Genomic DNA, 23,736 nt, shown 5'->3' with positions numbered 1-23,736 from the left:
AAAGTTTTCTGGTCTTATGCAATCTTCTAATTTCCTTAGCTGTAAGTCATAATCGTCAAAAAATACATTTGAAATATATGACCCCAAGGAAAATGAATCAAGTTTCCCGTTTTGAATTGACTAAGCAGGGTGAAAAAAAAATCCTCTTTTTGATGATAGGCCAATGTAGAGACGCCACTCTCTGCTGCACTGCTGCCTTCGATGATCCTCACTTGACTTTTATCTCTTTCACCAGTTTCATCTTTGTTCAATTGCCCAAAGACATTTTATTTTTGTCTTTGAAAAACAGCGATGTGTAGATGGTTTATCTGAGTGCTTGTCTATGTCTGGCTGTTTGTCTTGACGGCTTTTTAATCCAATACCAGCGAGGAAAGGCGGTGAACCTTGGAGGCATAGCACTCTGAAGCAGATCGAATGCTTGCCAGATATTCTGAACGGACTGAAAGCCAAACTCTCCTCTGTCAGAGACCTGGAAGATGCACATTAAATGATCCATTTTGCAGATTAGGGGCAGCCACAATTTCTAACAAAGACCGTATGGATCCAGAATTGCTGTAACGTTGTATAGCAAATTGGTATTACTTCAGTGCGCCGGTCTGTTTCTTTTGTTTTGCTCGAAAATCCAATATTTGCTCTCAGTATCTGCTGAACATACACAATTTTGAGCCTGGATGTGAGATTTTGGAATGCCTGCTACGGTGACATTTGGAGCAGGAAGATGAAGAACTGGTGGGAGGTGTGGGCAGCACGCAGATAAACTCATGCCCACATGATGCCCTCAGTTATTTGTGCTTTTTCTCTCCAAGGTGAGCCTTTCTCCAGCCTTAGTGCCTCCGCTACAGTCATTCACAAGAGAGCGTGAAGGGCTTCTAGTTAAGCACTTTAACCAGCTGGTTCCAAGCAAACATGTAAATCCAATGATGCACCAAATCCCTGGTGTAAAACTGAGACTCAGGCAAAACTGGTCTATAAGGGAATACAATGAAATGCTTAGTGAAATAAAAGAAAACCTCATTTAAAAAGCCAGTCTCTAATATTTACATAAACAGCACCATACGATGGCTCCTTATCCATTGCTTTTTGTTTGATATCTCCCTCATTGTGCTCAATGGAAAACATAAAAAAAACAATAAAAAAAAAAACATGGAGTTCTGAAAGCCAGAAAAATAGACCTGTGGTTCTCACTAAATAAGGTACTGTGTATTATTCTTGGCTAAATAGTGCCCCCTAATGCGGAAATGTGTCCTTGCACTATTAAAAGTCCTGAAAATTAAAACTTGAAATGTTCACCTCTTTAATCTTCATTTACAGTAAGTGATACAAACGTACCAACAAAGAAAACAGGTTTCTCAGTACAGATGCATTTACAGTGGATCAGTAACACTTAAGGCACAACTTTATTGTGGAGATGTCCCACAATGACACCTAGTCACATCCCTAATTTCAACGAGGTTGCATGATATCTTTTCCACACAATGCAATCTATACTACAAAGATATGTCTATTTACATGATGAACTACAGGAAAACTACATCCTGAAGACTCCAAAGTGGGTCTTCTTCATAGGTGCGTTGAGAGCGGCGCTGAGGCTCAGCCCCAGAACCAGACGAGTGTCTGCAGGATCAATAATCCCATCGTCCCACAGTCTGTAAAAATAAAAGGTTGACATTATTAGACATCTTTTTGCATTCTTTATAAGTAATAAAGTCTGCAATTCGGTATTAAAATAGAGTATATGATTATTATTTTTATATCTTATTTTAAGGCACAAGTTAAAAAAAATATATATTCTCATATGGTTTAAATCATATTACATTATATAAACATATCTAATATAAAATATACACATTTTAATAGAATATACAGTACTATAAATTCCATCACAGCTACATTTATCAATGGCTTATTTTAAACTATCATAAAAGATAAAGAAATTATAATGTAATAATTGCATTAAAAATCCCACACTGAAATCTTAATTTCTTTCACCTTCTAGTGTTCCAAACACAACATTTTAAAAGATCCTATTTTAAAAAAGCGGAAATATTTAATCAGAATGCAAAACAAAGCCACCCTTAAGCAACATGTTTCTGTAGGATGTATAAATCCTACAGATTTACCCTACAAAATGTGAAAGAATTAAATAACCGACTTCTTAGAGAGAAACGAGAAATAACTGCTCAAAAAAATTTGATTTTGAATCCCTTTCAGAATACATGAACAGTTTTACTAAAATCTTAATATCTTTACCAGTTTGAGTTTGCCTGTATGTTTAGTCAAAATGGAGACTAATACAAGGTAAAAACATTTCTCTCTTGTTTCGCTCCAATACAACACCACTGACAACTCATACAAGGCAGCAGCTGCTCGCAGCTCTCTGACTCCGACAGCGCTGAGAAGAACAAGAAGTGCCCTTCAAGATGGTGATGACTGCTGTTTTAAAGATGTGTTTTTTCAGGAAAAGGAAGAAAAAAATAGCAAGATTGTCCTGGTTATCTCACGTAAAATTGAGCTGATGCATATGTTCACATTTAAGAGTCATCTGGAAGAGTTGAGGAGGGATATATTTTTATTACACATCAATCCTTGTTTAGAAAAAAAAGCATGTTATGTAATAACAGGAAAATATTGATCAGTGGATATTGGGACACGATATAGAGGAGTGAGTTTTCTTCATTAATATTAGTAATATTTTTGATTTTCTTTAAGCTGATTAGACCTGTTATGGTAATTATATTTCTAAAATATCTTCTGTAGGATTGTTAAAATAATGAATATCTTGATATATATGCTAATCTGCATCAAAATCAACATAAATACAAATATACTTTCATCTGAACAGAGGAATTTGGTCCACTATGCAACATCCCAATCCTTTTTTCACATCTCTGACTTTATCTCATGTTCAGGGATGGCTTAACAAAAGGAAAACCACAGCTGAAGCTCCTGTCCTAAATATGTCTGTTTGGTGGCTCTTGAAGAGTCCAGCTAGAGTTCACGTCTTGTGAATCTCCCCCAAACATCGTAAAGGGAGTTTGCCTCACAATCAAGGCTGGACCTGCTAGTTATGGATTTCTTTTGTAAAAAATTTTTCCTGTCACTTAACTTTTAATTAAAACTGGATACAAAGAAAGTCACAGCAAAAAAGGCAATCAGCTTCTTTAGCTATGACCTGTTGTGAATCTCCCTGCTTATGGAGGATTTCAGTGAAAACTGTCACAGCAGTCTTTCCTGTGATAGTGTAAATTTTAATCATACCATTTCTGTATTGGAAATCCTTGTTTTATTTGGTCTTTTGTAATATTGCTATTGTCTGGAAAACTGACTTGGGTTTTTTATCAGCTCAAAACATATTTGTGTAAATAACAGAAACAAACACATGAAATGGACTACTCTGTTTCACTTCTTGAATTAAATTATTCAACAAAAAAAAATGTATTTACTCATACTATTTATTGAGATCCACCTGTATGTGTGCAATAAAGTATGTAGTGCAGCTGATGCCTGCCAACCAGCAATGGCTGTGTTTAAAATAATTACAGTGTAAAGTAGGCAGCTAATGCAACAATATCAAATGCGTCACCAGAGCTTGTTTTATCAGAAACAGTTCGCCTGACGTTAAAATGAAGATTCACTGCACACTCAGAACGTCGCTACATGGACTTAAACGTCACTCATGAATATTTATATGATGGCACTCTGTCTACTCTCTCATCTGCAAGAACAATATGCAATTGTGATGCATTCGCTGACGTCACAAAATCTATAAAACAGAGTCTCTGAATAGCACGGAGGAGGGATTTTTGACCAAATGGTGTTGACAGCTTACTGAATGAGGCCATTTGTTTAAAGTGCATGTAGCTGTGATCTGATCAGTCAGAATGGGTTTTAAAGCAAGAAAGAAACAGACGTAATAAAGGCTTATCAACTTGCAGGTACCCATGTTATAAACAGATCTGAAAAGGTCCTTATATTCCCTGGCTGTGAACTCAAAACTCATCTAGTACTAAATTGTTTGTGTTGTTTAATAATTAAGTCCCAGCCAAGTGTTCTTGATCCCGTTGATTTAAACATTGTACTTTGTGTAAACCAGATAATTGGGGAGTCTTTACAGGAGTTTTGTTGGTATCAGGAAGCCTCAGTGTAAAACAGAAATAAATAAATTAATCAGCCGAGCGTGAGGGCTTGTAGGTCTCCACAATGATGCCACAAATCCAAACGTCAAGGTTTAGCTTTAGCCTTTTAAAGAGCTAGGACGGCAAGAACACTCCTATTAAAGGAGATTTTCAATCTCAGAGATGTTAAAAGCTTCAATTAAATCTGCTTATTTTATAACATGTATATTGATACAAACAAAAAAGTCTTTTTTTTGATAAGCATCTCTGTCACATACACACCGATAAATGCCCCCAAGTCTAAATCAAAGGGAAATAAAAGCAAAACAACATGCAGTCTAAATCCTTGCATCGCTGCTCATGTATCAGCAGTCTGCCTTTCTTGGTTCTAGCATTAAACTGAATTCTGAGCATCGAAAACATCTCAAAATAAATAAAGAACAACAATCCAGCGCCGTCTAATATCGTCACAGCTCGAGCAACACTTGCCTCGCCAAACAATTTCTGAATGCTTCAATTTGCAAACAGAAAGAAATCAAGCCAATGCCAAGCGCACGGCTCTTTTTCAAAACACTCCCGCCCCGTAAATGTGATGTGCCCCGACCAAATCTCACCTGGCACTGGAGTAATATGGGCTGCCTTCCTCTTCAAACCGACGGACAATTGGTTCCTTCATGGCAGCCTCTTGTTCAGCTGTGAACTGTGAATAAATTGTGAAAACAGAACAGTGCGGTGAGGGGCCCGGGCCGGAGGCATTTTAAAGGTTGTCTGAATTATTGAAGGTGAAGATGAAATGTAAAGCTGAAAGCACACAGCCGTTTCAATTGTTGGTTTCATCCGCTTGGAAATAATAAGCCAATTCTTTTATAGAGAGAGAAAAATATTAAATATTAAAAAACCCTGAGCAAATGCAACAGCTTCCCACTGCTTTTAGTTTAGCTTCAAGGATGAAAGGGGCAAGCTGTGAATCAGAAACACTTCTCTAATGTAAAACTCACCCAATACTTACAAAAAGAAAAAGGAAACTTTGTGAAACATTGTAGAGAAAACTCTTACACATGCAGTGCTTTGCAAAACTATTCAGCTCCCTTGATTTCTTACCTATTTTGTTACATTCCAACCAGTAATTTAAATTCTCTCTAATGTTGTTTTATGTCCTGGATCTGCACAAATTGCCTAAAGTTGGTGAAATTAAATGAGAAATATATACATAAAAACTGAAAACTGGGATGTTCCTCCGTATCCAACCCTTTTTTCCATTAGGTGTCTAAAAGGTTCTGAAGCAAACTATTACCTACACTAAATCACACTCATCAGATTTGTAATTTGTAAACAAAACAAAAAACCCAAAAAGCATTTATTTTAATTGCACTTTCAATGCACATACCACTTCATGTTAGTCTAATCCATATAATCCAAATAAAATACGCTGAAGTTTCTGATTGTAAGGTGACAAAATAGAGAAATTGTTAAAGGGCGTGAACACTTTTGTGATCGAGTTTCTACAAAGCTTCCAACATGTTTCACATTAACCCAGGTTAAACTAAGAGTAGGGCTATAAAAGATTATTACAAAATGCACTCTACACTTTAGTTGTGCCGTCTTTTGTTCGCCGTGGCGGCCAACGCATCATTATATTGGCAGTTTCCACTGTACCGGTGTGTCATTCTGAAGCAATTAATGCATTTTTAATACACATAACTGCAAACCTGATACCATTTAGTTACAGCCACTTAATGACTGCACTATTCTGGATAAGGCATCACCGTTTCACTTGACACGGATATCATTTTGTTCTGCTGTGATTTACCGTCGCTGGAAGAAATGTGCCTTTCATAATGTTTATTCTTTTGGCAGCAAATCAACCACAAGCAATTTATGGCTTCGCAGAGACGGTACAGAAAGGGCAGATTTATGTCAAGTTATTACCTCCTTTCCCTCGCGCGCCCTCTGATCTTTAGTGATGGTGGCCAGGACTGTCGCCGCCTGCTCACCTCCCATTACAGAGATTCTCGAATTTGGCCACATGTAGAGGAATCGTGGGCTGTGAGCGAAAAAAATAAATAAATACGTCTCCGTTAATTTGGGGTCTTCTCAGTGAAAAGAATACATTGAATAATTACCTACAGAAAATTAACATTGCTTAGTTGAAAAGACTCACTTCAGAGCACGCAAAGGACATTTATCAATCACAGCGAAATAGTCTCTTCTTTACATTTGATTAAAAGTACAAAAAAAGACGGCCATCTTCGTTTCAATTAAACTTTTTAATTCCTGTTGAACGGTGGATATAATTAGCTGCCAATCTGCAAGAACACAGTCTGTCCATTTTTTCTGGAGAACACTTCAAGCGCTACGTAGACACTGATTATGATTCGGGCAGCAGAATATCAAGAAAAACATGCGGTATGTGCTAATGCTGCTGAATGTCACGACAAGGATGTGTCTTGTGATCGATAAATACAACTAATAGTTTACTGTTAGTTTTTTCTGCTTTCAATTCATTGCAAAAACAGACACCATTATTCATTATTTCCACCTCAGCTTATGTCTTTATTGACAAAGTCACATCTACATGTTTGGCAAAGAAAAGAAATTGAGTGTAGTTTATGGATAACTTTACCAGAACATGTCAGCACTCTTCTAAAACATTTTTGTTGTACTAAACAACAAACATCCCAACAGCAAAATATTGGCTCAGAGAGCCCAAATAAATGGTACTTATATATCCTAAGTAATTCTCGTATAATTTCCAATACTGATACTGTGTACGGTGACATTGCGCTGACATACTTTTCATCTCTAGTTATGTCGTCTTATTTTTCACCTTATTAGAGACATTTCTTAAAGGAACAATACCTAATACTGACACCTTGTGGCTCAAATCGGTACAACTGCTTGTCAGTCACAACAATCTAATATGTCGTTTTTAAACGGTGAGTTGCTGTTGTGAGTTTTTACTTCCACAGGATAGGTATATGATTAGTATTCTGTTCTATTTCTGGTCTGCTTCTCTTACTGGCTTCCATCTTTGCAGGCTGCTGCTCTTTTGGCAAAATAAAATACCAAATGCTGCGCTCTGTGTTGGGAACCCTGGGAAATCTCATGATTGGCTCAGGAACCAGGAAGTAAACACGGGCCACACTCTGAACCGAAGTAGTTCTGGATCGTACCTCTAGGTTTGAAAGGAGAAAAACGAGACTAAAACATGATTGATGGAGAGGACCGATTGTTTATAGGGAATGTTACGTCCATCCAAGGTGACAAATGAGAATGATTTAATGTGATTTTTACAGTAAATATCTTACTTATTGCTCCTTTAAAAATAGATCTGGACTAAATTAAAGCCAGTCACACACACACAAAACTGTCTACACAGTCAGGCTGTAGACTGTGAAGGGTAACGTGACGTTCTCCATGTAAAATAACTGTTGACCCAACAAGAAATGAGAGTAACAGGTCCAAAATCCTCCAATATGCTGTTTTGATCACATGGACAGATTTTAGCAAGGCTATTGCTTCGATCATTATAAAAGATACATGCACAGAAAATAATGACTAAATGATAAATAATAGCTAGTAATAAACCATAATTGCATCAAATATAGCTTTAAAAAAAACAGCTGACTATTTTACTTTTAACACAATTAAAAACCTTTAACTGCGTCAAGGTGCTGCATTTTAGATTAAACCTGTATTTAATTCAAACACAAGCACTCTTCGGAAAGAAATCAACTGTTGTCACTAATTCAGCATCCTGAATCCAACATCACGCTGCAGTAAAAAGTTATAAAGATTCTCCATAATAACTTCTTACTGAAAGAAAGTTTTCATGAGGGAACGGACTGACAGATTTCAGTCTGTTCTATCATTCAGGAGCCGGTAACAGCTGCTAACTCCTGCAGTAATTGCAGCTTGCGATTGCTCCCTTGTTAAAATTTCACACTGCTACTTTGTGGCATTAGACGAGTGTTTTACACCACCACTACATTTTCACAGCCAAACTACTCGAGTTTGCTCTGAGCTAATTCCATGACAACGGCCTGCTTTGAAGAAGCACCAACCCATGAGCACTAAGCTCCCTCTGGTCGGTGTGAAGTACCAAATGGGAAACAGCGGTGGCTTAATGGAAACATATTTTCTGAGCTGATAAGGTACAACTACTGCACAAAAAGGGCTTCTGAAAAGAAGTGTTAAAAAATAAAAAAAGAAATACTCCGTTTACTCAAATTTGTAGAGAGAGTATTTTGGTCTCGTCCTTCCAAACTGACAGCAGCGGCATTAAAACACTGATATGCCAAAAAATATACAGAAATCAACTGGTGTCAAATCAAAATCGACCTGCACGGACGTGCAGTCATCTGAAGCTCAAAATACTTTTTTGCCCAAATTTCTAAACACATAATACATAAGTGGTAACATCAAGTCTTCGTTGTGAACAATGTTACTGTATGAAAAGGAGTCAAAATGAGCTATATGTGTGTTTTCAGTGGTGAAATGCAACAAGGTACAACATGCTGAGGCATGTCAGCAGTTCATTCACGCTGTCATTTTGTCCTTGTTGAAAAAAAAATATCAGTAACACCATGTTTTTACTGTGACTCCTCTCTGCTGCGCACAGCGTGATGTTGTTGTAGGGTGGGATCCATGCTTGGTTTGGGCGTGTCAGTTTTGCTTCCTGAAGGCGGGCAGAGCATGGAGCTAGGAGCAGAGCTGCATCCCTGGCCCTTTAGCTGTGTGAAACCTGTCATTTCTGGTTATGAGGAGTTTTTTCGTGGCCCATTTTCTTCACATGGTGGCTTTGTTCTTTTTGATGGCAGAGAAGACGGTTTTTAAGGAGTTTGGGAACTCCTTTTATAGTAGGACAATGACAATTCTACTTGGTTTCATTTTGGTTTCTGGTTGTTCAAAAATTACTATTGTTTGCAAAGTTTTGTTTTAGATTTATTCGAGTTTATTAGTAAAAGTAATTTTGCATTACCCTTTGTGTCTGTCTTTTCTGGGAACATTCACAGTTTCTATATATTTTAAAGAATTGAATATCAATTGGCCAAGATCTGTATAAGCAGGACAAAGCTTCACAAAAAGCAAAAATTGCAAATTGGTCCCAAAACCGTGATCGGTGACCCTTTATGAAAGCAAACATGTTATATGAAGCCCACTGTTTTTGTAGAATCTGATAAACGTTTTATTTGTAGAGAACTCTACTAATTAGATGTGAAAGAAAATCAGTTTTCGTACTTTTTTACTTGCCCATGCCCACAGTAGGAATGACAGCGCCACAGTATAGAACTGGTTCTCTAAGCCCAATTGGGCAGAACATTATTGAAATATTACACAAAACAAAACAAAAAAATCTTGTTAAACAGAAAATAATACAGCAGACCACAGGCAAAGACTTGACAACTGAAAATGTCTTCAACCTTACAGTGTTTCAGAGAAGATTGTCTTCATTGTTGATAAAACAAGAACATTTCCACTTATGTGCAAATGACACATTATGCGTATGAATCACCAATACCAGGCAGGGGAACATTTTGTACTTTGTCTTTGCTCCTACGATAAATCTATAAACCCAAAAGGAAGAAACTTCTTTCTACCTGTACGCTCTTCCACACATGCCGTAGTTGCCTGCACCGTAGGAACCACCGATAATTACTGTAATCTTCGGTACATTGGCACAGGCAACAGCAGTGACCATCTTGGCTCCATCTTTGGCAATACCTCCCGCTTCATACTCTCTTCCCACCATGAACCCTTTGACAAAAGGAAACAAAAAAAGGATTTCAAAGAAAAAAATGAAAAGTGGTTTATCTTTGCTGCAAGTCAGTGCATTAATATTCCAAGAGAGGAGAGGAGAAATTTGCACAGACCTGTTATGTTTTGAAGGAAAATCAGAGGAATGTTTCTTTGGCAGCATAATTCGATGAAATGTGTTCCCTGAATAGAAAATCCATTTTTAATACATATTGTTATTGCTAACACTAGAGAACTGCCAAGAGGTGAAATCTCAGGCATGCATCTTCATTAAGATAACAGAGTTGGCATCTCAAGGGAAAAACAAGAATATAGGTTTCAAATAAGATGCTGCACCAAGTGTAAGTGTACGTATCGAACGACAAATGAAGTCATAGGCTCTATGTGAGAACAAAGACTTATTCTGAGATATTATCTGAAATATACCCAACTAATACTGACCAGTTTCCTATGATCAGGAGTCATACATATCCTTCAAGCCAGAATTTTGAGACTGAAACGCTCACAATTTCTTTGCTCGTTCGTGTCGATTTTTTTTTTATTACAAAAGTTCATTATGGATTTATGTAGTTCCCCACAGTGGTATTTAAATACAAAATGGTGGTTAGACAAGCAGACAGATGGATGGATAGATAGATGGAGGTGTCGATGGATGGATGGATGGATGGATGGATGGATGGATGGATGGATGGATGGATGGATGGATGGATGGATGGATGGATGGATGGATGGATGGATGGATGGATGGATGGATGGATGGATGGATGGATGGATGGATGGATGGATGGATGATAGCACTGACAGACGGTTGGATGATCCAACCAATGGACAGATGAATAAGTAGATGCAGCTTGCTTGAAACCATAGAAAATAACATACCGTCTAACAGTCTTCTAAATCTGACATAAAAACAGTTCGACCAGGAATTAGCTGAATTAGTAAAACAGGATTTTGGTGTACTAAGAGGTACTGAACAACACAGAGGATTAATAAACCAAACAAGTATAAAAGACTGACTGTGTTTCTATACATTTATTCACTAATGCTGCTTTATTTTGGGTATTACTTTTGTGGGCCACCCTTTTATTAAGGAAGCTTTTTTATTCCAGTGAAAGTGCAAACAAGTTCAGAAGAAAAGAAAAAGCAGACAATTAAAAGCCGTTTTGTGGTGAGCCTTCCACTAAGATCATCTTTCTGCCCGGTTTCCTTTCTTTTTCTTGTACAAATACCAACAGATATGCTTTTAAACTGCCCAACACCTTGTATAATTGAAGCCCAGGCCTGTTCTAAAGCGATGACAGTGTGTCTCACAAATGCATCTTGAAATCTAGGTACTCTATTGATTTTCGTCGAACATGCCCTCCATGCATGTCTTCTCCACACGCAACACTGTCGGTGCTTTTTGACAGTAATTACACTGATGAGATAGCCTGTCATGAGGAGACCCGACAGAAAGAAATAGAATCAAAGAAATTGTTTTTCTAAGTCAAGCCTGTAATCTAATTCAGAACGTGTTTGGAAAAACATATTGGTGTATTAAACCAGATTTGACTCATCGTCTCCTTTTAATCCTGCCGTAAAGTTCAGCTCCGCTCAAAGCAAATTGGCTTGCAAGTTAAGGGAATCATGCAGAATGACAATTATGATAGTCCAGTGGTTTCAAACTCTAATGCTATTAAAATTCAATTTTTTAGAGGACTTATTGGAAGACAAGTGGAATTTAAGAGGTTATTTTACTTGGAAAAACTCTGCAGCTCAACTGTGAAGATTTAGTGCAAAACACTTATGAATGCCGGAGCTTCTGCAAAAGAAAGGAGACATGCTGGTATTCATTCTAAGCAGCGAGTCTCTGAGGTTATCCCAAACCACTTCAGGATTGTGCTTTAGGTCCTTGACATTTTCAGGGGTGCATAAACATTATATTACCCTCTCTTCAAGGTGATACCCTTATTAATTTTTAGTTCCAAAGGACAAGTACCTTTTTTGCAGACTCTGAAAACAGCACTCCATTGTTGCCAATGATTCCAACGGGGTATCCGAATATTCTTGAGAAGCCTGCACAGGCACAAATTAAAATCGAAATGTGAGGCTGAGAAAACATCCCTATGCTGTAGACATGGAGAACAATATCACACTATATACCTGTAACAAGCGTGTCTCCATAAAATGCCTTGAACTCATCAAATTTACTGCCGTCCACAATTCTGGCAATAACCTGCAAACGAATAAATGCGTCAGCTCGTGGAGGTGTGGCATGAAATGTCAGAAAACAAGGCCCAGAGGCAGAAAACCGGAGCTGAATTGGGCAATAATGTCACAAATTTTATGTAACCTCCCTTATTAAAGTGATTTAGCGGCATGCTGTGCAGAGCTGCCTGTTCCAGATAAGAAACAAAAGCCCTGAGAAGAAAAGGTGCAGCTGGTTGTTCCCGACACCTCAGACCGTCGATGCTGCTCTACACCACAAACGCCGTGACGCTGCTTGACTTTACAGCATTTCTTGCTCCTGAGTAGTACTGGGCCTTTACCGTATTGTTTTATTGTTATCGGGAAACCTTCTGATGATAAGAATTTGGGTTTATCTTGACGAGAAATTCCAACTAATGGTGTCTGAAAACCCCCAAAGCTGCCAATATTGTCAGGATTGTTGCTTTTGCATCGGAAAATATCAATAAATTCAAAAATATAATTAAATGCAATTACTGTGTGCAGTTAGGAGATAAAAAAAATTTCACACTTCTTTATGGAACCGTGTTTTAATTATTTTTAAATGTTTTTTTAAGGACAGTATTTGTGCTTATTGGGCTATAAATGGCATGCAGTCACAGCCACACAGTTACCTGAAAAAAAATGCAAGTAGCTGTAAATAGTCATTTATCGTTACTTCCATCGTTATCACAACGTAACCAGAATACATCATGACAAAATTTAAAGTCCACACCGTCCAGCCCTACTCCTGAGTCTACATCAAGTATCAGAAGCTCTGGAGCAGTTAAAGAAGAAAAACAGCACAATTGATCCCAAGCAGCCAGAATCAACTAAAAGCCTGAATATGACAACTGTTCACTCTGAGCCTTTAAAAGCCATACCTGTGTGGTCTTTTAAAGCTTAAGATTAAAAACGTACTATATAATTGAGTCTATTGCCTATAATTTATTTATTGGTCCACTTTAAACACATTTAAATCTATTCAAAATCGAGTAATATCCAATTAGCATTCTGAGGGGAACTCGGGAATGATTTTTACTTCATCATTATGTATTCCTATGTAGAAGCTCAAAAGGAAAAAAGCCCTATCGCACATTCAAATCCCTTAAAGAAAAGTCTTCACATCAAAAATAAGCTTTAGTGTAGTGCAGTCTGAGACATTAAGCTCACTTCCCTTGATCGGGTTTGCAAGTAGCCGGACAATTACCTCCCTGACATCAAAGTTGCGTTTCAAGTTGTCTCCAACGATCCCATAAAGCTCATCTGCAGGGTAAAGGGGGGCTTCGGTGGGTTCTACAGTAACCTGGAAAAAAAAGGAAGTAGACATAGAGGTAACAGAGAGTTCAGGCATAATTAGGTGAATTTAATTAGCAGTTAGACTACTCATTGGATTGACCTCAATATTCTTCCTGTAGTTGAGACTTCGGACCGTCTTCCGTGCTAAATGCAGTGCATGGTTATCATCTAAAGCGTAGTGGTCTGTCACACCAGATTTTCTGTGAAATAGGACACAAATCAATCACGCTGGAGATATTACAGAACATAAACCAGTGGTTAAGAAATGAGAGAGACAGAGATGAGAGCATGTGAAATATACAGACACTGCAGTCGATGCAATCCAACTGGATTTTTACCATCGACTAAACAAAGCTTACGTTGCATAATTTCAATCAGAGAGCGTCAAACCAAAACTAAAGGGACAGTTAAAAAATTGCATTTCTGGGATATGTGTAACAGCCGCAAAGCACAAGCGCAGCTAAAAAAAACAGTAATGTAAATTCTGTGTTTATACTTGCAGTGTAGATCAGCACCACCAAGATCTTCTGCAGATACTTCTTCACCAGTGGCAGCTTTCACCTATTAAAGACACAAAGAGGAGAAAATTAAGCAGCAACCTTCCAACCTTATCTGCAGCTGAAATGCTGATCTCTTAAAATCAAATATTTTCCAGGACAAAACATTTGTTTGACATATTGCAGTGTGTCCTGCAATATTTTATATAATACATTTCAAATGTCATACACTGTATATGAAATATACATTTAGCCAATTAAATGAACTCCAACTGCCCTTAATAGCCATACCTAGTAGAGCTGGGCAATACATCAAGATTTAAAAAGATTAAGATTAAAAAACAGGCGTAAGAAGATGAGACTACATTGTTTATATCAAGATGGTCTATGTTACGCTAGAATAATACTTTTAAGTATTCCAGTAGGTTATGGTTCAGCAGTTTCTCAGATTTATCTACAACTATTTGTTAATAAATGTGCTTGTGAGACATTTGGGATAAAGCTTCAGAGATGCCTTTTCATGATTACTTTATGAAAAGAAAAATATCACCTCACACATTGTTTTGTTATGGGTACACAAGAATAAAAGAGCAACTTTTATTCTGAGAGGTAGATAAAAATTGACCCATTGATAATTGTATGCAATAATTGACAATTTCTATAAAAAAAAAAAAAATTATATATATCTTGTATATTTTAAAAGAAAAGACAAATTCTTTTTTACGTTTAATGCGGACAGGATAAATCTTTAGTGACGCCAAGTGTGCAGCACCTTTATTTTTCTCCTGATGCTTTTCCTATATGTCTCTCTTAATGGCAGGTTTTAGGAGATGGAAAATATTTTCAAACTAATTGCACGAATAAAGCACCTCCTGTCAGTGAGAACTGTGTAATTTAAGAATTTATGGGAATTTGTATTCTAAATACATTCATACAATCTCACTAAACATGGAAAAACAACATGGCCACAGACATTTTAATTTTTTTTCTTTTTTTTTTTGCAAAGTTTCCAGACAAATCTCCCTTTTTTTCTAATGAATTAAACTGATGTGCAAACGCGACTTGTCCCTGTTTTGCAAATGCAAATGCTGCTCAATCATGCTGCCCGGCTGGTATGGGAATTACAAATTTAAATGTGCTGCCATGAGAGGAGGCAACAATTCACATGGTTCATGTCACGGTTGTAAAGTAGAAACAAAATGAAAAAAAATTGCAAACCAGAGGAGGTCCTCCGAGAAAGATGGTTCCTTGCTTTCGCACAATGATACTCTCATCTGCCATTGCTGGTACATATGCCCCTCCTGCAGTGCATGAGCCCATCACAACAGCAATCTAAAAAGAAATAAGAAGTTAAATCTTCATAGAAACGTCTAAATACAGAAACAAACCCTCCAGCTTCTTTAAAGAACTCTAAAAAATTACCTGCACTGAAACATAGTTTGAGTCTGGCATAATTTCATAAATGTTTCATTGACTAGTAAGACATTAAAATGTGTTATACCACCTAAATGATTCACAACAGACACTAGCAGCTTTAAAATCTTGGATAAGATCAAACTTTATATTTCTTCCAAACAACTAGTCTTTATTTAGTTAAAATGGAGATTAAACAGTTTCTTTATTTAAACTTTCTTGGCAAATATGCTCATAAGTCAGTGAATAAAGCAAAATCACTGCCTTGTCATGCAGATCTAAATTAATATTTAGAAAAAATATATTTTCAAACTGATCGTATTTAATTGTACATAGATAAATATTATGACAAAATAATATTTTAAAATAATATGACAGAAAAGGGTCTTGAAAATACTATTAGAGGATAACAAAAACCTAAAGTCTCAGAACAACATTGATATTGGAAACAGCTGTAGACTGTTGATAAGGGACCATTCAGTTTGGTGAATCAAGCATTCACTCTTTCTCTGTAACATATTTAGTGAAAAGATCTGAATTCAATAAGCTTGTTTGCTTAGTGGTATTATTGTGGAAAAAACATACTGCCTTGTTTTTTTTCTCTCCCTCTTCTTATATAAAGATATTTATTTACTTCAAAACTATATTCCCTCAAGACAATAAAAAGATGAGTCCAAAACAAAACACAATCTATCTATATGAGCTGTGCTCCAGATACTGCTAGAAAGACCTGCAACAGCCTGTAAGCACAAGTCGGTTTCCAAGAAGATGCAAAGAAGGTTAAATGAGGAGGGAAGAGCAACTTCAGCATGTTTAGTGTTCAGCGTGTTGAATACAACGATTAAAGTCTCACCTGTGCAATTCCTTCTGAAGACAGCCTGGCCTGGTTATAGAAAATACGGCCAAAATGATCTCGGTCTGGAAAGACATCGGCCTGTCTGGGAAGATTGGCTCCTCCAGAATCCACTGAAGGGAAGTTCAAAGAAAAAAAACATCTGCATAATTAGATCATTTATCGTAATGCCAAGTGTGTTGCATTTGTGAAACACCACAAATTTGTCATTTTTCTGAAGGTATTTTCAGAAAACGACATGTTTCTAAAGCAAATGGTGAAAAAAAAAATAAAATAAAAAAAGGTCTTTCTAACACTTTTGTATTAAAAGATTTCTTGTTTTGAAAAAAATCAAGAAAAACTTACCCAAGTAAATGCACGGTAGGTGGTTCTGCTGGGCAATTTCCTGTGCACGCAGATGTTTTTTTACCGTAATTGGGTAATATGTCCCACCTTTAACAGTAGCATCATTTGCAACAACAACGCATTCCACCCTTAGAAGAAAAACAAAGTTGGGTAAATTCATAAGATTTCCTTTTGAAATTGCGCAATGTCTAAAGACATTCATTAGATTAATCTAACATTCAACAATTTTATGTGCTCATGATTTGTACTCAGGAACTATCTTGGTAAACGTAAGAAACATTCACCGCACTCACCCAGAAACCCGTCCGACCCCAGAAATCATGCCCCCGGCAGGGACCTCCTCTTTTCCATACAATTCATATCCTGCAAACTGGGAAAATTCCAAAAAGGGAGTCCTGCAGAAACACAACACAGAAACAACCACTTAATAGAGCTGATTTTAAAATATACATGACAAAATAAAGCCCTTCCCTATGATACTACGCCACAAACAACGCACATGTGAGTCATGTATTTTACATTGAACTGATAGAGGTAGATGATAATACCCTGGATCCAGTAGCCTGTCGATGCGCTCTCTTGGCAAAAGCTTCCCTCGAGATGTGTGAAGCTTTCTCGCTTTTTCTCCGCCACCTTAAGAATAAAAATCTATTAATAAACACTTGGTGACTTTTTAGATTGTTAGATTTAATAACACCTTGGTCCTCAACACACATAAAATTGGCTTGATTAGGCACAGGCTGATTGCTGCTTAAAGGGTCTAACACAATTTAAGGCAGGTAACTATACACCCAGGCTGCTAAATATAATAAGAAAGCAAAATTTGAATGCATGACGCCTAAAATAGTACAGCCTCCTAAATATCACATCCCAACTGTCCTTTGTAATAGCAATCCTGAGCACATTGGTATTCCAATCATACACATATATAGATCTGGTCAGATCAGTAGTAGAAGTTGTTGTTAGACACTGACAGCTGTTTTGGGTAGGGCTGGACGATCTAGGAAAAAAAAGCATCTCGATAAAATAGAAATCGGATTGGTCGATATTGATAATTATCAACAAATTCAAAACATATTTTAAGTGCAGTCCTTATTTTATGCTGTTGCTTAGCTACCTATTTTTAGATACAGAACACACAAACACTGAATTCAAACTCAACCCTTTATTCAACCAACTTTTTATCAAAAGTTTTTTAAAAGAAAAGAACGCGTGCTCTCTGAACTCTTTGAAGGGGGTGGAGCTTGGTTCCTGGATCTGCGTTTGTGATTGGTTGGGAGGATGTGATGACTGTAGTATTAACTTTCATGGCTAGAATGTATATGGGAGGAAAACTGTTATTCCATTGAACTTTTTATTGACCCTTTTTTCTATCATCGATATATTGAATTATCCTCCAGCCCTAGTTTTGGTATTAATTAAATTAACAACAGGGGAACTAAAATAGCAACAATGAAATGACCCCAAACACAGGGATGGTTTTGCAGGTGGAGGCAGCGACGAGGCGATACCTGGACCCTACAGATGCTGCACAGGCAGTCCAACCCCAACAGGATGGCACATCAATACCTGCCATTGTCAGAAGATTGCTGTGTATTTCCTAGAAAAGTCTCAACAGCATGAAGGAGATCCCAAGAGACACTCAGTTACTCAAGGTGAGCTGGACATCAGCCCATCAGCAGGACCGGTGTCTGCTCCTTTGTGCAAGAAGGAACAGGGTGAGAACCGCCATAGCTCTAGAAAGTGGTCTTCAGGAGGCCACTGGCGTGAATGTCTCTGACCAAACCATTAGAAACAGACTTCATGAGGGCCCGACATCCTCTAGTAGGACCTGTGCTCACTGTCCGGCACCAAGTGGCTTGACTTAATTTGCCGGAGAACACCAGAACAAGCGGGTTTGGGACTGGAGCCCTGTTCTTTTCAAAGGTGAGAGCAGCTTCACGCTGAGCTCATGTGACAGATGTGAAACAGATGTGAAACGGTCTGGAGAAGCTGTGGTGAACATCATGCTGCTGCCTGCAACATCGTTCAGCAGGTCCGGTCAGGTGGCGGGGTCAGTGCTGGTGTGGAGAGGCGTATGCATGGAGGGATGCTTTGACCTGCGCTGAATAAATGATGGTGCCCTGGCTGCCAGGGATGAAATCCGTAGACCCATTTGCTGGTGCCGTGGATCCTGGATTCCTCCCGGTGTATGATAACGCCTGGCCTTAAGTGGCAGGAGAATGCAGGCCATTCGTGGAGGATGAAGGAATTGATACCACTTGACTGGGCTCCAGGCTTCCCTTAGCTAAATCCAGGGTTTTCCCCCACCATATTATCCACCAGGATTTCCTCACCTCGCCAGGATGGGTGTCATTTGTTTATTTTAAATGCCTCGATGTTTGAGAGCAACATAAAACGGTCAGTAAACTTCCCGTCTGGGAGAAAACCTCCCAGTCAACATAAGCTAACGCTCGCTGTCATTAGCTTGACGCACACCACGGTACCCGGTAAATGGGCTGCGCCCCTCCTTCGAGCTGCTTCACGCAACGCTCCTCGCGCTTCCAATTCCTCCTGGAATCCTCCGTGACAACTACTGCCAGGATTCCCCCATTTGGCGGGGGAAACCCTGGTAAATCCAATAGAATATCTCTGGTCCATCCAACGCCGCCAGGTTGCATCTCAGACTCTCCAGGAGCTCAGAGATGCACTGGTTTGGGTCTGGCATCCTTTTGTGCCCAATACATTAACCATTGCTTATCAGTATGGATATCCAGCATGTTTTTTTTTTTCAATTGAGATCTGGTGTGATTTCAAAGTGTTCTTTTATTTATTTTTTGAGCAGTGTATATTGTGGAGCTCTACAGTCTGAAAAGTCTGAAGACAAGGATTAATATGTTTAAGAAAAGCCAGAGGATGGAGTTTATGCTTTTATTTAAAACATTTGAGGTATTCTAAGGCAAAACTTCAATCACACTGTTTCTTTGTGCGACATCATTTTGTAAAGTCCATCACTGCCTCTTCTGTCACCCCCATGGTTCCCAGTCTAAATGATGTTAGACATCACATTCCAGCCCATGTCTAAATGATCTGTCAACCAGCCACCTGTCATTGATATCTTACAAATTATTAAAAATATTTTTCTATTATAAAAAAAACACAGCTGAGGATCTACTCACTGATCATTGATCTACTGTGGCATAAAAGGAATACTTGCAGGTTAAAAGCATTGGGATTTTTTTTCTTGTGATAATGCAATAAAGCAAATGAAGGAGAAAAAAGCCAATTTAGGTGATTCTCTAATCAATCTTGTACCCAAGATAAAACTTAAAGCATGTCTAATTAAATTCAAAGTAGTTTTGGTAGAAGACTAAGCACATTATTGCACAAAAGGTTTGGGATCAGATAAAAAAAATGTCTTGTTACCAAGGAAACCTGAATTAAATTAGTCTGAATAAAAAACAGCAAGGGACCAGGTCATGGAAACACTGTCGCTTTTAAAAGTTACAATTTTATGAAAATGACGAAGGTGTCTTTACTTTTTTTGACCATCTTAGCCTTTTTATAGGCCAGTCTGAGATATACCTTCTTCTTGTCATTTCTGTCATGAAGTCTAGTATCCTAAAGTCCACTTTTCACTGGTTATGTTGCTGCTGGTGTTTAACAGGTAGTATTTAGTGCAGCCACGAATCTGTGAGGCAACTTAGTATTAAAGACACTTTCTTTATATTTTTGCATAGGTGTGCATTGGTGCCTCCCACACCATTCTCACCATTTGTACTGGTCTACAATGGTTGAAGTTAGCTGAAAGGTAAGAGAATTAAGTGTCCTTGCAATGTTTTTTCATTAAATAGCATTCCTTTTCAAGAACAACAATAAATTGGTGGGTCTCCGAAGAAAATAATTTCTTTCTGGCAATTTTTGAGCCTCTTAAGAAACAAACAACTAGTAACTTAATGTTTCAAATAGTAGTGTTTCAAACGATATATATTGTTATTGACGATAATTCAATAACAATATATATCGATCGATTTATATGTTGTCTGTCAAAAAAAAAAGGTCAATAAAAAGTTTAATAGAGAACAGTTGTCCTTCAATTTGCATGCAGGTTAACGCTACAATAATTAAATCCTCCCAACCAATCACAAACACAGGAATGCTCCACTAAGCTCCGCCCCCATTTAAGAGTTCAGAGAGCATGCCTTCTGTTTTTTCTTTTTAAAAAACTTGCAGTTTTGGTTAAAAAAAAAAAGTTGGATGAATAAAGGGTTGAGTTTAAATTCAGTGTTTGTGTTCTTAATCTAAAAACAGGACATTAAGCAACAGCATAAAATGGCCATGGCAGCACTTAAATATATGTTTTAATAATAAGATTTCTATTTTATCGATATGCTTTTTTTCCTATATTGTCCAGCCCTAGTTTCAAATACCAAACTGAGAAGAATGCCAAGCTTCCTTTTTGCTCATTTGTCAGTAAAACTTTTCTCAGCAGTGAAACAGAATTACAAACAGCTTTTCTAATATCCAATTAGCCCTATAATAATGTTAACCGGGAAAAAAAAAAGCCATAGCGGGAGACTGATCCAGACGTCAAAATGCATTTTATGCAAAAATGTATCTCCTTCTTTTTTTTTCTTTGAAAAACAAATGTTTGAAGTTATTCCAAACTTTTCACTGCTGTGCTGTACAATGCAGTTTATTATCCTAAACAAAAATCATGCACATATGAAATGTGTATAATCGAAGTAAAACACAGTACAAGTGAATGTTTCATTTTCACCATGGTGCGTAATCTTCCTGGCACTTACCCAGTTTGATCTTTTCTGTGCGACTCCTCAATTCATCAACCAAAACTTTCATGCGGTCATAATTTTCCTGAGAAAGAATAAGAGTATAATTACAGTTTTCTGTTGAGTAAAGATTGCCTTTTACAGTTAAGAAACAACAACAGTACGAACATAATCTAAACACGATGCTTGGCCAGATGAAAATAACCAAGAGTTAAAGCAGTGAGAGGTTATTAAGCACAGTAAGCAGAGGATATGGTTGGGAGAGGTCCCTTACACAATTTAGTTAATAAAGACATTTTTTCCCAAAAAAAATGTTACACAGTAAACATATTTAACTACTTAACGTTCATATTTATTGTTTTTAGAGTACTGCACACCTGTATGATTTTTTTTTTTTTTTTTTTTTTTGCCTGAAGAAAAATGAAATTGCAAGGACAGGGGCACAAGAACAAAATGTGGGACAAAATGACTTTATGCATATGTTTATACATAGTCGTCATATAATAGTTTAATAATAAAACGTGTTTGCTGGTGACATCTAGTGACAGTTTCAGTGTTGCAGCACCACACCAAGTCCAATGTGATAAAAACGTGCATAAATGAATTACTCCCAGTGCAAACTAACTACAGATCATGTAACACATTTAAACTACATGTCAAACCCTCTAATGTGAGATTTAGCTTATACACTTCAAACGATAAAGAAGTATAGTTTTTTTTTAAACTTTACGCGATATATTTAGATTTTAGATTATTTTTTTTTTTTTTTTTTTTACTGTGAAGAATTAAAAAACCGTTTTATATATTTTTTTGGAATTATATTAGCAACAATAAAAATAAATAATAAAAAAAAAAGAGTGGCTTTTGTGGTTTCTGACCGATAATATTCGGTGTCAGCTATATATTACTAACCATCTAAAGTACAGTATTGGTAGATAGTGGTAATAATTACTCCAGGTGAGTTGCCTCCTCACCTGTTTGAACTCTGACTCGTTATTCATCTAGCGAGGCTAGCAGGCTTTAGCAACGGGCTAACGTACCTGATATTCGGGGGACTGTTTATCGGGCTGAGAGCCGAGCCGAGCGACTCTGTCAGCGTAGTATGTCCGTCTACAAGAGAGCGGTACCGGCCTGCATCGAAGCAGCCACGGCCTCACGGACTGTAGAAGCATTTTAAAAACTCGCAAATGGGGATAAACCTTAACTTTGCAACCGCTAGCTTGCTAGCGCTAGTGCGGGCGATCTTCTTCGGTGGTTGTTGTTGCAGGACGTAACGCTCTACGTCGCCACCTGCTGATCTTAAAAACACATTTCAAAATAGATTTTTTTTATATATATCGCATTGATGTCTTTGTTTTCTCTGGTATAACAACAAAGCAGTGAATAAAAGCAGCAATAATAGCACTTTGTGACTAAGTCAAAACAATATGCAGTTCTCTTACCCAGTAGATCTTAAACAATTCAGCCCCAACCTCCACAACGATTTTGTGTCTTGTTGTGAAACATTTCTGTCTTAATTTAGCCACAGCTTTGAAATTATTATTTTGCCCAATTATTCTGCCAGATTGTTATTCAGCCCAATTTTATTTTCTCTTGCAGAAGCAGCCAGAGGGTTATCAGAAATCTCCACACCTAAATCAAATAGCTGCCTTAGCCCATCTGCCCAACCTTGTGACCAGCTCTCCAGCAGCCTACTATCTACCTGATGTGATTAATTTATGTTCAAGCAAGCAATGACCTGAAAACATGCAGTACACTGACTCTTGGGGATAGGAATTGCCCTCCTCTATTTCTCCTCTATTTTAGACCCACCTTTCCTCATATCAACAGCAGAGTCCAGAATGGCTATGTTGAATTCTGCAATACCTCTTCAAACTTATCTTAACTCAGGGGAAAGTTACAGTGCTATGGAGAATGGCCTGCCTTGTTCCAATACCTAAGAAACCATATTTTTTCTGTCCATAATGACTACATATCTGTTGCTGTAACACAGGGGTCTGCAGCCTGTGGCTCCAGGGACAAATGGGCTCCTTAATGTTTTCACAGCGGCTCTTTAGCTCTTTGACTTAACAAGTTTAGAACCAACACATGTGTTAACAAATTATGTTTTAATGGTTCTTGTCGTGGAATAATTGCATTGAGATTAATTTAATTTTATTATTCTTAAATGGAAAAGAGTCTGTATTTTTAATACAGTTTTCCACAAATATCAATCTCCCATTGAAGAAAATGTATTCATGTTTTTTGCAACGGGTCTATGTTTTTCTTTGTTTTAACACCTAAAATAAAAATGCAATGGAGGCTCTTTTTAAATGACAACAAATATCCTACAATGGATATGCATCAAATATTATGACTTGCCTTTTTTCAGAGGGGACCTCATGTTTCATTTGCTTCATTAAATGACTTTTAATCTCTTGGATTTAGGGCAAAAATTGCTCTTTGGATTGTAAAGGTTGCAGACCCCTTCCCCAACATAACGT

The 23,736-nt window shown here is 37.5% G+C and overlaps 1 protein-coding gene across 2 annotated transcripts; it reads right to left on the bottom strand.

The window, feature by feature from the left end:
* Window positions 1-1,270: 1,270 nt before the first annotated feature.
* On the bottom strand, window positions 1,271-23,218 carry mccc2 (methylcrotonoyl-CoA carboxylase 2 (beta)). Of its 2 annotated transcripts, none has more exons than XM_036144026.1 (17): window positions 23,066-23,218; window positions 21,272-21,338; window positions 17,033-17,117; window positions 16,778-16,879; window positions 16,485-16,612; window positions 16,140-16,252; window positions 15,092-15,205; window positions 13,873-13,937; window positions 13,477-13,576; window positions 13,288-13,383; window positions 12,015-12,087; window positions 11,851-11,927; window positions 9,989-10,055; window positions 9,716-9,872; window positions 6,045-6,159; window positions 4,730-4,815; window positions 1,271-1,646 (listed from the first exon to the last, which is right to left on the bottom strand). In XM_036144026.1, exons 2-17 carry the CDS (start codon window positions 21,321-21,323, stop codon window positions 1,529-1,531), a joined length of 1,548 nt encoding a protein of 515 aa, XP_035999919.1. In that variant the 5' UTR covers window positions 21,324-21,338; window positions 23,066-23,218; the 3' UTR covers window positions 1,271-1,528. The 2 variants fall into 2 exon arrangements, with proteins under 2 accessions (XP_035999919.1, XP_012721095.1); XM_012865641.2 differs by lacking the exon at window positions 23,066-23,218 and adding an exon at window positions 22,294-22,528.
* Between the last annotated feature and the right edge of the window lie 518 nt (window positions 23,219-23,736).

The sequence above is a fragment of the Fundulus heteroclitus genome, chromosome 12, assembly GCF_011125445.2.
Source record: "Fundulus heteroclitus isolate FHET01 chromosome 12, MU-UCD_Fhet_4.1, whole genome shotgun sequence".
Taxonomy (NCBI): domain Eukaryota; kingdom Metazoa; phylum Chordata; class Actinopteri; order Cyprinodontiformes; family Fundulidae; genus Fundulus; species Fundulus heteroclitus.
Note: the sequence above shows the minus strand (reverse complement) of the source record. Positions and strands in the feature narration are given on the sequence as shown.